The 16151-nt window shown below is 38.5% G+C and overlaps 2 protein-coding genes across 2 annotated transcripts; both read left to right on the forward strand.

Moving 5' to 3' along the window:
• The first annotated feature begins 54 nt into the window (after positions 1–54).
• Positions 55–5945, forward strand: LOC116248557 (GDSL esterase/lipase At3g26430-like). Its single transcript, XM_031621418.2, has 5 exons — positions 55–407; positions 3991–4200; positions 4278–4447; positions 5088–5358; positions 5543–5945. Exons 1-5 carry the CDS (start codon positions 188–190, stop codon positions 5803–5805), a joined length of 1134 nt encoding a protein of 377 aa, XP_031477278.1. The 5' UTR covers positions 55–187; the 3' UTR covers positions 5806–5945.
• A 3894-nt stretch (positions 5946–9839) lies between these two features.
• On the forward strand, positions 9840–12958 carry LOC116249268 (uncharacterized). The gene is made up of 2 exons (XM_031622489.2): positions 9840–10474; positions 11369–12958. The coding sequence occupies exons 1-2, from the start codon at positions 10388–10390 to the stop codon at positions 12467–12469; spliced, it is 1188 nt and encodes a 395-aa protein (XP_031478349.1). The 5' UTR covers positions 9840–10387; the 3' UTR covers positions 12470–12958.
• The last annotated feature ends 3193 nt before the right edge of the window (positions 12959–16151 follow it).

Here is a 16151-nt window from a genome sequence, read left to right on the forward strand (position 1 = left end):
TTGACGGTGAGCCCTAGGCGAGAGAGACGCTTCATCCTCGTCGGGAACACGTGGCCCTTTTCTTCACTGCTTCACGGACTTGCCGACGCTGCCTTACAAATTCCGAAACTCTCCTGCTATATGCGGCCGCGCCCTCCCTCTCTCTCTCTCTCTCCCTCTCCACTCTCCAGTCTAAGCCCGTCTAGCCATGGCTGCCGAGCTCCGCTTGCTTCTGTTGCTTGTTTGCTGGACGGCGCTTGCTTCTTCGAGATGTGAATTCCCCGCAATCTTCAACTTCGGCGATTCGAACTCCGACACCGGCGGCCTCTCGGCCTCGTTCGGCGAGGCTGTCCCTCCCAACGGAGAGTCCTTCTTCCACGGACCCGCCGGAAGATTCTGCGACGGCCGCCTCGTCATCGACTTCATCGGTACGCTTCCCCCTCTCTTTCCTTGAGCGTTTGAGTTCTTTCTATCTTTCTCGCCGGCCAAAACAGCGTCAACCTCAAGGGTGACGCTCACTACTGTCACCACGCTCCTCTTTTGAGGCGTGGTGTCCAGGGGCGGCGCTACACTTTCCTGGCCGTCTCGCGTCGCCCAAGGTTTTGTTTCTCTCTAGTGAGAGCTCCCACGGTTGGAAAAGTTCGTTGCTAAATGGACATGGATTTGAAATTCTGGAATCTGAAATCTCAGTTAATCAAACACACACTTGAAGTAATGTTTGGCACAGTTTTGAGGGGCTCCTATCTGAAATCACATGTTTTTTTTCCTATTGATAATGCTGTGATGTGTATCACTAACATGCATAACCGGCCGATATCTGGCCAACTTTTTCCATTTAAAAATGAACTAATAAATATTTTTGAAATACTTAACGAAACAAAGGAACACTTATTTTCAATCTACGTATCTGCCAAAGTCTGCAGCTTATTATTCCAAAATAACATTGCCTTCCCTCATCTACTTGGCGAAAGTGAAAGAAGAAAACAGGTTAAAGCTGTGCGGGATAGAAAGTCTCTTCATAATTCATATTAGTCGGCAGAGAGAGAAACAAACAAGACGGGGGTGCTCAAAATTAGGAAGAGGACAAAAAAGGTTTGTTTAAAAATAAAAATAAGGAAAATAAACTAACAAACAAACTGGCTCTTACTTTTTTTGGTCTAATATATCGGCTCAGCTTGTCGGACCTGAAACACAATGGTCCTAGCTAAAAATAAGTTAAAATCCTAGGCAGAACATAGATGGGTTCAAGTTTGATCGGGTCAGCCTCAACTCTTTTTACTGGCACTTGACAATGGAATCATTAAAATAATGTTTCATGAGTTTATCCTAACTAATCTTAAGGCAAAGACAGATTCAGAAAGCATTAGGATGCAATGTTTAATGAATCTGTTCCTATTTTTTAGAAATAGATTTATGAAACACTATGTTGATTTTTTAGAGAGCATTTGAAAGTTTGGTAAAACTATTTATGCATATACATATTTTTCTTGTTTAAACATGTTATTTGAGTAAGTTAAACTATTATGACCCATCACTCAAAAAAGAGAATCGAACCCCTTCATGTATATTGAGTTTAGGGCTGCGTCGAAGCCTGCAGGTAACATTGGTGTATGTTCAGCTAAATGCGGCCACCCTTAAAAATATATAAGTCGGACATTTAAAAAGAACCGGCCGATCATAAGCATCTGACATTTTTTTCACCCGAGAATTTTTTTTTCCGTGAAAAGGTTTACACGATGTTGCGGAACATGAAAATTTTACAATTGATGCTATCTTTAAGATAATTGACAACCAAAAGCTTATTTGATATAGCACTTTTGTCATGGTGTTCGATGGGGGAAATATTTCCAGGAAAAATAGTCAAACCCCATCAGAAAGACATTCAATCGCTGTATTGTTCCTTCAACTTAAAAGATTTCCTCTGCGTACTATTTTCTTCGCGTGGACGTCATTATTGGCAAAAACTTATTTTAGAACCGTCGTTTTCTAAACCTATTGTGTGGATGTGTTTGATTATAAAAACAAGAACCTACAATTAACCGACACATGCATGTGCCCCTGCAATTAGGGCCGGGCATCGGCCCCAGTTTGGGCTTGAAAAGACTGGTTTGTGCTTTATTTAATATTATTTTTTATTTTAATAATGATATATATTTTATTATTATAAATAAATTTGATATTAAAAATCTTTTATTTTATATTTAAACAGTACTTTTTTGTTTTAACCGAGCTGACTTTGGGCTTGGGTTTTATTTATTTGTAGTCAGGTCAAATCTTTATTAGATTGCAGTTTGATATTGGATTTGGATTCGAAGTCAGTTATCAAATTGTATATCAAATCCGAAGCCAATCAACAATAGATCCAACCATGTAACCTGTTCACTAATCTGAGTCCAAAACTTTGGACCATTGCTCCTCCAAGCTGTTTAAGGTCATGGGCTCAAATCTCATGAGTGTATTCAGTCATACTGCTTCCAACCTAAAATTTTCTTTTCTTCAAATCACGTAGAGAAACGAGTACTTTATGTCAACTGGAAGAATTTGTATGTCATTTAGTTAAATTTAGTATAACTTCCAAGACTAACATGGTCTGGCAGGGTGCATGTAGAAGGCACGTTGCCAACATTCTCGTTCATAAAAAGTCTGAGCATGACATCCTAGTTCATAGGTGTACCGTACCCCACTCAACTCCTGACCTGTCACATAGGTGCCGGTGCCGGTGCGGCACATTCCCAAAAATTTAGGTGCGGTGAGAATATTTATTTGTTATTATTAATTTATTATTATTATTATTATATATATATATATTGTTATTATTAATTTAATATATATATATATATAGACACATATAAGAATTAAGAAATTTAGAGTATACACTATAATCTATACACTCTACACAACACGTTTTATGAATAAATTATATATGAATATTACATACTTACAAGTTATAATGTATTGTGTATATGAATGTAACATATTAAACATTAACATGGTTACAAAGTACAAACATTAAACAAGTAAACAAAAAACAACAAAACCATGACATAACACAGAAATGGAAAAAAAAATTTAAACCTCCTTTTAACGTTAAAATTTTTAAAAATAAAAAATGTCAAAAAAGGACAAAAATAGTCTTGACGAAGTTTGACCATACATGACTCGAGTCAAACGCAAGTCGGGTGTGAATCCAAGCCGCACCCGCACTAGAGTCGTGTAGAGACGGGTGCAGCAGTCAAATTGCAAAGTCAGTGTGACTTAGCTCCACCAGGACCAAGGTGGGAGAATCAAAGGGCTTCCATGTGTTCGTTATGGTAGGTTGTTAACCTTCCGTTCACCGAAACAAAGTAAAATGCAAATATGAATTTATGAATATAAAAATTCATGTTACCTGCAAGGAAGTAGAATTTTAACAAAAATGGAATACATGGAAAAGAAATTTCACTTTACTTTAGGTATGGGTGATTGTAGGAAATAAACATCCACCATATATATGTGTGTCCGTGTGGATGTGTAAGTTAAGAAAAAAAAAAGTTAATATATTTTGAGATTATTCTTAAAGCAGCCAAGATTTTCCTCCAATTGAAAACTGTTGTGTGACCAAACAAGGGTTTGATTTCTAATGCCAAGATGTGCAGCAAGAATTCATTCTCCTTTTACTTGAAGGTCTTAAGTCCAACTTTCATCTCCATGAACAGAACTTTGTTTGGCCATGGGGAGTCTCCAACTGGGAAATAACAGAACCCAGCTAATCTGTTTCACAGTAAAACCACTACTTTGAGATGATCAAATGAGAGTTTAAAAAAAAAAATTGAATACAGGACAAATCCATGTATAAACAGGAAAACACTCCAAAATTTGGATCATCTCCTATTTAAACCAATTACCCAATTCACTTCTTGATGTTGCAAATTTCATTCTGATATATCTTTGTTACATGTTCCAAACCTTCTGATATGTGTTCAATTCACTGAACTCCTTTTATTCATTAGCATTATATGATTCTGCTTGCAGCCCAACACTCTGGATTACCATACCTCAACGCCTACCTTGACTCAGTGGGATCAAATTTCAGCCATGGAGCCAACTTTGCAACTGCGGGATCAACTATTCTTCGACAGAACACCACCCTTTTCCAGAGCGGGTTCAGTCCTTTCTCATTAGATGTTCAGTCATGGCAATTCAATCAGTTCAAAACGCGAGGGGGTGTCGCGTATGGAAAGGGTAAGTTTCCCCATTTCTGTGATTAGCATTCAAGACTCTGAAATTCTCAATCAGTGTGTTTATCGTTTCTTGGACAGGTGGAGTTTACAGGGAATTGCTGCCCAAGCAACAAGTATTCAGCAAAGCACTCTACACATTTGATATAGGCCAGAATGACCTCACATCTGGGCTGTTTCGTAACTTGTCAATAGATGAAGTGAAGGCCTATATCCCTGATGCTCTTGCTCAGTTCTCTGATGTAGTTAAGGTAAGTACAGCGATGATTACTCTCAAATTATTGTATTACTTGTTACTGTTGTCCTTCTTCTTCTTCTTCTTCTTCTTCATTTAGAAGGGATTTGAGACCTTCAGAGAGTTATTTTGCTGATTAATGTTCCTTATGAGCAATAGAGATCCATCTTCCTTTGTGGCCCAGGGCACTAATATAAGAAATTAATGGCCGGATGTTACTAACAGATAGTGGGAATGTCAACTTCTTTCAAGAATATGATTTGGCATATCACATTAATAGGGATCCGTCACTTCATGTTCAACTTTCACTAGGGCAGACAAGCCTGTGAAGCACTTTCTCACAAAGAAAGGAGACTGCATTTTCTCATGTGCTGCAAGAGTTGTCAAAATTGTCTTTTCGGAATGTATGACTTATTTTTTCATGGGAACTGACAAGCAGAGATGTAGTTTTCATAGGAAAAGCTTTCTCTTCAAAGACCAACATGGTAATCCTCCACTTTCTCACTTGCAAACATGGCATGGAGATTGGAGAAGTTAAAATTTCCTAGTGACATACTTTCTGCTGTAAACCGCAGTTTGCAGAAATCAGCTAGTTGAATCTGCATGTATGGTACAAGGGAAATCTTATGAAAGTGATTGTGGCCGTGATTTTCCAGGGAATATATGATCAAGGAGGGAGGTCATTCTGGATCCACAACACCGGTCCATTCGGGTGCCTTGCATACGTCTTGGAACGCCTGCCGGTTCTGGCTTCGCAAATAGACCAAGCTGGGTGTGCCACCCCTTTCAACGAGTTGGCACAGTTCTTCAATGAGAAATTGAATCAAACAGTGGTTCGGCTGAGAAAGCATTTTCCTCATGCAGTATTCACATACGTGGACGTTTACTCTGTGAAGTATGAATTGATTTCTCAAGCCAAGAAAAATGGTGCGTATGTTATGGGCATCTCTATATATTCACATCTGCATCTGCTGTCTAGATTTTTTACTTTCTTCATATCATCTTCTGCGCAATGCAATCTTCTTTTCTATGGCTCTATAAAGAGTTAGTAGAACAGGAGAGATGGCTTTCACATCTAATTTCCAGATTTTGGTGTTTCTGGATTTTGCAGGATTTGGGAACCCCTTGAGGGCATGCTGCGGGCATGGAGGCAAGTACAATTATAATATGAACTTGGGGTGTGGAGGGAAGAAGAAGGTGGCAGGCAGACAAGTGTTGGTGGGGAGCTCGTGCGCAGATCCATGGCGTTATGTCAACTGGGATGGAGTCCACTACACGCAGGCCGGAAACAAGTTCGTGTTCGATCACATCGTTGACGGCAAATTCTCAGACCCACCTCGGCCCCTGCGGCTTGCATGCCACAAACATATCTAAGATCATGCATGATCATGGTCGACACCTCCTCCGATATTTTAAAATTCATGATCATCTTTTTAGCTTTTTTATTGTTTGATTTTAGACTCAAATCCAAACCAAGTAATTAATTTGGTACGAAAAATCATGAATTTTTATTAGATTTTCTTTTTTTTTACCTTATCCAATAGGTATTTGGTTTATGCAGACATTTTAAATGGATTGCATCCCAAAAAAAATATGAACATAATCCTTTTAGCATTTTTTTCATATAGAAATTTAAATTCAGTTTCAAGTCAAATCAAGCAATAACTATGTAGTCATATGCAATAGAAACTATATATGGTTCCAACTCAATCAAGTGTGAATTGTCATCCTCAAGTATACGCACTTACATGTAAAGATCTTTTCTACATGTGATTCCATAAAAGTGGTACAAGTTTTGGAACCTAACTATGTACAATTCACAAAAAAAAAACAAATGCTTTAATAGTGAATGTATTTAAATTTTTAATACATTAAAACTTTATGGCCTTACTTTTTTCAAGTCGGATTCAAACGGAGAGAAGAATCATATTTAAGGTTCCTTTAAAGATACTTTAAAGCCTTTAAGTGTACGAAAAAAATACCTGCTAATGAGATATACAAGTCAACCTTTTTGGTGCTTAATTGCCTTATAAATTAAAGGTATAAAGTGAATTTCCACCTTTTCCCCGGAAAAAAAAATCAAATCTGTTGTTCAAACTTCAATTTCAAATCATGAACAGCACCGACTTTCCTTCACCTTCTTTTCTAGCCGTTGGGGTGAAAAGTTCCAACGGACTGATTAGAGTTACAAAAGGCTAGGATATGTCACAAATAAATAACGCGTAGAAGTGAGATGGAAAATCAAATGGGGACAACAAAATTCCCAAATCCTGTTTTGATTGACAACTAGATCAAGGTGGATGGATATTGAGAGAACCTTTCTTGTTTTGTTGTTCTTCATCTTCATTTCTTTGATAGAAAAGAGAGGCAGGGGCGGAGCCAGTAAGTTTTCAAAGTTTTTAAATTTTGATATGGGTCGGAATATCATTTTTCAAATTTTTTATATAAGACAAGTAAAATTTTTTTAAATTTACATATAATTTTTTTAGAAAAAATTGAGGTGGGTCAAGGTTCATGCGGGTCCCCCTTTGGCTCCGCCCCTTGCGAGCAGCATATCTTTCAACTAAAGCGATCGTTTGCAATCTAAATAAGTAGTAGCGCCCATGGAAATCGAAGACAGAATTTTTACCTGCCCACCTGCCAATCCAACTACGCCGATCGGGGCTGTTATTTTCTTTGTTAGAAACCTAGAGACGTTCATGCAGCATGAAATTCTTTTCCTTTTGTCAAAACATGCACCACATTGGTCCAACTTTTTGTTTTCTTATTTTCTTTGTTTCTCAAAAGAAAAGACAGCACATGTCTACTATATTCAAAAGAATTCTACTATATTCAAAAGGATGTTGAATGAGCAGTTTCCAACTAATGCAAACCCAATTTGACAGACTATGTTGTTTGTTGTTTGCCTGGTAGCATAAAATTTGAATGCTAGTTCCATTACTGCCATGGGCGGAACCAATGGGTGAATCGCAGGGGCTCTAGCCCCCCCTTCAAAACTTTTTTTTTTTAAATTTACATGTAAATTTTAAAAAATTTGGAAAAATGATGTTTCGGCCTCTGTCAAAATTTAGAAACTTTAATTCAGCCTTCCTCATGAAAAATTTCTGACTTCACCCCTGGTTACTATTGTGCCTGGACTTACCTTGGCCAAAAGGTTAACACTCGTGAGAATATGAAAACAAGGAAGCTTGCGCAAAAAGTCATGAGAATCAAAGTAAGCAGACTGAGCTCACATGAGCAACCAGCCCAAGCAACTACTTTAAAGCTCTTTAGGCCCATTAAAATGTGCTTGACTGCTTAAAAAATTCACAAGTTAGACTTAGGAAATAGCTTATGAATTTAAAACTCGAGGGCTCATCTTATGCATAATAATGTATTTTTATCTGGGAATTTCATAAGAATGAAGATGGTAGTGGCAATTACTCGGCAGGAATGTAAACTGATTGGATGGCATACTTACTGACCCGAGTTCCAAATTCAGATCCGATTTGCTAAACAACCGATCCACGAGATCTTGCAACTAATTAGATTCAGGTGCAGCATGCAACTTTGCTTCTTATCTTAATATGAATTAAATCATGTCTAGAACTTGGATCTGATGTTAGTTCAGCGTCGTGCTTAATTTTATTCAGATCTCATTCAGCTATAATCCTTACTCTGGCCAAGCAGATCTTGTCACAGCTCGGCTTGTCCATGTTTTTGTAATTCCCTTTAATTTGATAGGCTTTTTGAATTTCTCAATGACGGGACGGGTGAGTGAAGAAATTTCTTTCGGCTAAAAACATCGCATGCAAGAAAGGAAGAAAGGAGGGGGCACGTGGGGCCCACTCATGTGCCTTGTGTGGTCGTTTTGTGAGATTTACTAGCATGGACCTTCAAAAATGCATGAATGACCGAAACGATCCATCATAAACTAATATTGGCATATGAGGGCTGGGTTCACTTTCCGGTGCAAATCGGCTGGGAGAATCACTCCTTCAATTTATTCAAAAAAATTAAAAGAATATATATATAATTTCTATGAAATTTATGTAAAATTATTCATTTGAATGAAGCTAAGAACTGTATTCTCTCTTGTGCCGAGTCCGATGAGTAGGATGCCATGAAAAAAAATCAGACAAGAGAACGGATGGATTAAAAGTTGATACAAGATCTTGATGTTACGATCTTTATGTTTTCCTCTTACAACTTGTTCGCTTGTACATATAATTTATTAAATTCCACGATGCATGTGAAACGAGAAGTGAGATGCAAGCCAAAGCTTGTAAGGATGACATAGATAAGGGCCCAACTAAAAAGTTTAAATTTAAACAAGAGCATCATTTTTACCCGACATTAACACAAAATTTATTTGTTTATTATGACATTTCACATGCGACGATAAAATTTGTTCATTCAAACTATCACAATACCGAAGTCGCTCTCTTGTTATAACACAACATGTATATCAATAAAAGAGAGAATCTAAATCTTACAAGTTATTTTTTTCTTCGATGCTTAGTTTAGCTAATCATCTTGGAAGTGTTGTGGAGAGACTTCTTTCACGCCTTCCCACCTTCCCATGACGCATGACATGTTCGGTGAAAAAAGGATTGTACCTTTTGCCTCAGGAAAAAATGTACACGGACGAGGAGAATTTTAACAGCCTTAGATCGCGACGTTTAGCAAATATTGCCACAAAAATAGCCGTTAACTTTTCGAAGAAATTGAAAAACAAAACTCAAGTTTGAATCGCTTTGTGCTCAGTTGGCTTAAAGCCTTTGATTTTATGTCTATACAAGATAAGATAAGCAGTTGAACGGACTACTTTGAAACTTGATTAGTTGTTATTATTTCATTAAAGTTTAGGCGCTTTTCTGTAAAAACTCATAAAAATGGGCAGGATCAGAAGGTAGAGAGAGAGAGAGAGAGAGAGAGAGACAGCTGTGGTGTATGGACCCCCCAGGCCTCGTAAGGCCGAGTTGGCGAGTTCGGCTCAAGTGGGTGCATCTCCGGTCATCGCCAACTTTTCTTCCATATCTTCTTCACCATCAATCTGTCACGCAAATTCACAACGCAGGCTGTTCCGTGAAAGACTGATCCTCATCCATCACAACGGTGGAGCCAAAAAAAAAGTGTTGGAATGACACTAATTCATAGGTTTTTATATAAGAAGGCGCACTCATAAATATAACATACCAAATATTTGAAAATATTGATATAAACATAAACAAATACACCAGCACCAGATTGTATGTGGCTGCTATCGTGAAAAATGAAGGTCGGGATCTTAGATCTTCTCTCAAAAATAATTCCACAAGTTTATACGATCCCCTCACTGCTTATGCTTCAAATAGACACTATTACAACGTCATAAGTTTTTAAATCCTCAGTTTAAGAGAGACCCTTTGTGTGTGTGCGGGGAGAGAGAGGAGCATTGAGGAATCTAACAACAGGGAGAAAGGAATGGTTTAGAGCATCAAGGAATCTAACAATGGCATCACATGCATTTACACAGCACAACTTCAAAGAGAGATGTGGAAACACTTACTGAGTCATCTCTTATCTGCTCCTATATTACCGCTCTTATTCTTTCCTTTGATTTTATTTTATTGTTATATACATATGTATATAAATATATAAAAGAGAAAAAGAGGGGAAAGAAGGGGGAGAGAGAGACGTAGTGGCGGTTAACGTTGAAACAGAGGAAGAATTCTGAACGCCCGACTCTTGTGGGGCGCGTTGGATCTCTCTCCGCGGTTTTGTGGTGGTCTGAAAGCAGCACTCCAGGAGGCCAAAGAGGCGAATGAACGACTACCCACCTTCTCTAGCGAGAGAGACAAAGGGGAAAGCCGGCGAGGTAGAAAAGACGATGGTAGTGTAGGGGGCTCACCGTACGCGTTCTCCATTGTCATTTTTCCATTCGGATTTTCGCTTTTTTAACAGTTTGGCATCTGGGTTGTGCGGAAATTGTGGGATGAAGGAGTGTGTGCGCGGGATGCCGGAGAATGGGTATTACTCCTGCAAGAAGACCGATGACATCTGTGAAGACGTCTGCGGCGAGGTAGATTTTCCCATCATAATTTTTTTCCTTCCTTCTTCTTTACTTTATGAAGAATATGAATTTTAATCGTGGCATTGTTGATCTTTCTCTTTTGCTTGTTGATGGTTGTTGTCTGATTTGGGCTTCGTGGACTTGTGAAGAAACCCCATTCCTTTGTACTCCTTTTTCTTTTTTCTACTTTATTTTTATATTTTTTCTTAATGGAAGGAAGAGATGGAGGGAGCTGTGGAGGGCGGTTTTCAAATTTGGGTGGTCTTGTTTGCACTTTTTTGGGCCATTGTTTTTTTTCTTCCTGGATGACAGACAAGGGAGTGATAGATTCTTGGAATCATGTTGTTGCGCGATGGGTCTGCGGATCTTTCTGGACCTCCATTGCTTAAAAGATGTGTTTCGTTCAATGGTGTTTTAACAAAGAATGAAAAAAAGGAAAAGTCGAAGCTAATTTATTCTTTTCCTTTTTATGTATTCATTGTTGTTGGTTCACGAGAAGAGGTGCTGAATGTTCTTCTTTCTAATTTAAGTTATTCTGAAAATTGTATCTTTTTTATCTTTCAGATCATGACTTTGTATTGCAATTAGTGGGCTAAAATCTGGATGAAATTACTGCTGCAAGGTCCTTCTGTGTACGTTTATGTTAGACCATTGAGTTTGGTCCTTCAGTATTTCACTAACTACGCTGCCATTAAGTTTCATATTACTGATTTCACTTATTTCTCTTCATGATGAACATCATTTTGTTGCGGTTCTGTTTTTCCTAGTACGATGTTAAAAATGGGCATGGGATCAGAATTTGAGGCTTTCGGAGCTTTGTGTGATGATTAATAGGAGGATTCTATTATGGGTTGTTAAATCGCTAATTTATCATCTAATCTGTTACCCATTTCTAATTGATAGGATTCAACTCGGGCCGCAATGAGTTTGTCCAGGATGAAATGCATTTGCAGAGGGTTGAATTTGAGATTGTTTCTCCTTCTATTTGCTGGTGTTCCACTGTTTATACTTGTGATCTATTTGCATGGACAAAAAGTTACATATTTCCTACGGCCTATATGGGAATCCCCACCAAAACCATTTAACATGATTCCACATTACTATTACGAGAATGCATCCATGGAGCACCTATGCGAGCTTCATGGATGGGGGATCCGTGAGTCACCAAGGCGTGTCTTTGATGCAGTGCTTTTCAGCAACGAATTGGATATTCTCAGTATCAGATGGAAGGAGCTAAACCCTTATATATCTCACTTCATTCTCCTTGAATCGAACTCCACATTCACAGGTCTGCCCAAGCCTTTTGTGTTCCAGAATAATCGACATAAATTCAATTTCGTAGAGCCTAGACTGACCTATGGAACGATTGCTGGAAGATTCCGGAAGGGAGAGAACCCTTTTGTTGAAGAAGCATATCAACGGGTTGCTCTCGATCAGCTTCTAAGAATTGCAGGCATAACAAATGATGATCTTTTGATCATGTCTGATGTTGATGAGATCCCAAGTAGGCACACAATCAATCTCTTAAGATGGTGTGACGAAATCCCTCCTGTTCTGCACCTCCAGCTTCGGAATTATTTATATTCCTTTGAGTTCTTAGTTGATTATAAGAGCTGGCGTGCATCAGTACACAGGTATCAAGCTGGTAAAACAAGGTATGCACACTACAGGCAGACAGATAATATGTTGGCAGATTCGGGATGGCATTGTAGTTTCTGTTTCCGCCATATTAGTGAATTCATATTTAAAATGAAGGCATACAGTCATGTTGATCGAGTTAGATTCTCTTACTACTTGAATCCATCAAGAATTCAGGATGTCATTTGCAGAGGGGCAGACTTGTTTGAGATGTTGCCAGAGGAATACACATTCAAAGAAATTATTGGAAAGTTGGGGCCCATTCCGAGTTCATATTCAGCAGTTAATCTTCCATACTATGTCATTGAGAATGCAGACAATTACAAGTTTCTTTTGCCTGGTAATTGTTTACGTGAGACTGGCTAATGTTCAAAATGGGATGAGTGAGAGTTTCCACCTTATTGCTTGGTATTGCTTGTTACTTATGCAAATGTGTTTGCATATGTATTCAAGAAGGAAATGCTCGTCTCCTCTCCATGCTGATAATTCTTTGGAGGGGGAGTTCTTGAAGACGGGTGATTTTAGTTTCAACTCATAACCGGGAGCTTTTTGTATTTGTTGATGCTTGAATTGCCTGCTGTGGCATTTCACTTGCTTGGAGGATGTCTTCATTTGAACTCAAGACTAGCCCTTTGTCAAATATCATGATACTCTTTGACAGGATGAGCACGAGTAGCATGAGTCTGAGCCTGTTTGCTGCTCACTTTTTTCTGACTAATGTATCTCCTCTTGCAGCCTCTCTAGGCTAGTTGTCTTTTGGTTTGTAATTACCATCGCAATTCTCTCGAACTTTTCTGTTATGATTCTTTTTTTATTGTTTATATCAATATCACAATATCCAAGTTCTTTCTATCAGCTGGAACTTCTGAAACTTGTGGGTCGGCTGGAGTCTAAAATGCTTTGAGTGATATCATTGACTTAGAAGGGTCTTGAACTGCTTCTGTTTCTCTCTTGCTTGCTTTTACAGCACTCTATATGGTACCATGAGAGCTGTAACAATGTATGGTGTCCTTTTGTTCGTCAGCTACATATTGTCCTTTTGTTCGTTAGTTACCTAATGTTGCGATCTTGTGGAATAGTTGATCTTAGGGGCTTCTCAAGACTGTTGTGTAGCCCAATCTCTAGAAATCTTTGTGAGTAGCCAGTTTTGGTTTGTGCTTCAATCCCATCAAAAGTACCTCCGTCCGTTTCAGCTTTCAGGTGAGAAGTTCCGGTTTCCTTTTTCTCTATTTAAAATGTTCTTTTTTAAGCAAGCAGTGAAGTAACGGCATGGGGTTTGCACCAGAGACCTCCTGAGTATGATGGAGGTAACCCAGCGACTGGCTATTTCATTCTTCCTCTTCTCCTAATTATCTGATGGCGACTGTTATTCTACTGGAAGGTGGTGACCTACAGAGAAAGTTCGGTGTAATCTATTTTATTTTGCTTCATTGTCTATGCTGACAAATGAAGACAGCTGTTGCGTTTCAAAAGTTTAGAAAATGGAAATAACAATTATTCATGTAAACATATTTTCCTTTTTTTTTCATTTTGGATAAGTTCTGACTCTGAACCGTTCAGGACCGAATGAGTGCAAATGTCCCGGAGGAAATTATCACTTGGTGTAAAACACTTTCGCCGTCTTGTATGGAATATTAAATTGTTGAAGGCACATGACAATAAGTGGACTGAAGCCTGCAAGCCTTAGAATATTCAGTGGAATCAGATTCCTTGTGTGGTTGGTAGGTGATGAAAGTCTGCAACTAAGCACATTCAGATCTGAAATCCGCACATAACATAAAATAATTGGTTCTTCGAAGTTCATGTGACATTGATATTACTTGCCGTATATCAGCACTGCTTTTCTTTCCACGAAAGGCTGCTTTTTTCCTCTCTTTTTTAAAACAGAAATGGAGAAATTTCTCTAAGAGAAGGTGAGACATCTACTGACACTAGTTTGGCAGATCTTTCTTACAGAGTTACAATCATCTCTCTGACAACCCGAAACTAGGGGTTGGAGGTCCTTGTGCCTCAGATTTCTTGCCTGGACTGAATCGCTGTTTTTGTGTAAAAAATAAATCCCCCTTACTTCTTTCTCTTTTCCTTTGGCACATACATCGTCGAGTGCTCGCAGCATGAGAATTATGTTCGAATTGTTTTCTATAAGTTCCTCAACCGCAACTGAAAATATCTACCATATAAACATAATTGCTACAACTTGGAGAATTATAGCCGTCTAATGTAAGTGATGTAAGAGTGATTTAAAAATATGTATGAAGCAGCACTGCATGTGCGATGGTCACCCATCTCGACACCTTTGGTTAGAGGAAAAAAAAAAGAGGAAGTGCAGAGCACCTCCTTCTCATTTTCCTTCTGACATGGGGAACAATGATAACTAGTCGCCGCCTCATTTGGAGAAAGAACTTCCAATCCATATCAAGGACATGCCATTTTGACCATGTTCGGTAGAATTTGAAATTTATGAAACAGGGACGCGCTATTGTGAATGTTTTCTTCCGGACCGCAAGGACTCATCAATGCTCCTGCAGGGATCTTTTTTTTTTAATATCGTTAACAGTGTTCCAGTCTTTGCTTTTTTGCAATATATATAATTTCAAAACATGCTGCTTTATTTTAATTTAAGACATTTAGTTATTGCATGTTCTGGTGTCCCATTTTCCAATCAAATATTATATCTTCATGTCCTTGTAGTTGTACCATAGTGGCCTGGCATAATGCCAGAATTGAAGGGCCTTTGGGAAGGAAGGACGGCAGAAGGATCCACTTTTGGTTGATGGGGACGACCTGGTTAATGTGAAAACTAATTAACCATGTCGTATAAAAATATTGTACAGTTTTTCTGTGTTTTCGTTTTCACATTTCTAACTTCGGTTCTTGTAGGGCACTTGATTTTTCTTTTCTACATAATGAAGAGTTTGTATGTATAGTAACTTTCATTTAGATTTGAAGTTAAATATGATATTCAATTATCATGCAATTGGACTTTCCCCAACAAAAATCTGACATGATCCGCCACTCAGTCTGGTTCGATATCCCATAAAATCTGCACCATTTCCACCCCAGCTATATCCAGCAATCTGTTAAACTCTATCCAATTTCAAATTAACAAAAGACCATATCTCTCTCTCTCTCTCTCTCTCTCTCTATAGGTGATAAGGATGGGAGGAAAATAGTAGATTTGTAGATTTACTCGATAGGGCAATTACAACACTAACATAAATTTTAAATCGCTGATTATCAATATAGTTAATGGACTAGCAATTACCAAAAAAACCCAGTGAGCAGAGGTCAACCTACTGCCCAGCTGAAAGGTGAAGCCTTCTTCTTTCTCCTGCCTTTTAAGGTCAAAGCAGGAGACAGCTATTTGCAGCTCAAAAGAGTATTTCTAGGAATAAAACTGAGGATGCATTGTTTAGTGTGCCAACAGATTTCCAGTTATGCTATACCACTTGAAAATCACTAAAATAATGTATCAAATAGTTAACCAGTTATGGACGAAAGGGTTATCTATGCTTTGGCATGTGATTCTCAGTTCTCACAGGCTTTTATACTAGAAATTTGTAAAAGTAAACTTGACCTGCGACAGAGAATCACTGGTTAAGATATCACTGCTGTGACTCCTCATGATGTGAAATCTGTACCAACAAATTTACCTAAAATTTTTTTTGCTCTTTTTTGGTTGGTGCAATCTTCTATATAGGGAATGATCTTAGTTGAATCAAGAAAGACCCGAACAGGCCAACGGCAAGCTTTTCGACTTTCATTTGGGTCAGTCACCAATACCACTCCAAAGCATCGTCGTTCTTTTTTCATAGTGCTCGTCTCAAAGCAGTGGGGTCACCCTCCTGCTCACCAACAATCCTGCTCACCCAAAAAAAAAGAGGAGCTTCAATCCACCAAACACTTCTGGGTGAGGGCCCCTTTGTTTTTTCAATCCTCAGTTTGGCAGTCCAAGGGCCGAGAGAAACAAATTTTCTATTCCTTGCCTATTAATTCTCTACCAACCTTCACAACGAATGAGCGGACGCTCTCATCCATTACATAAGCT

The sequence above is a fragment of the Nymphaea colorata genome, chromosome 2 (assembly GCF_008831285.2).
Source record: "Nymphaea colorata isolate Beijing-Zhang1983 chromosome 2, ASM883128v2, whole genome shotgun sequence".
Lineage (NCBI taxonomy): Eukaryota > Viridiplantae > Streptophyta > Magnoliopsida > Nymphaeales > Nymphaeaceae > Nymphaea > Nymphaea colorata.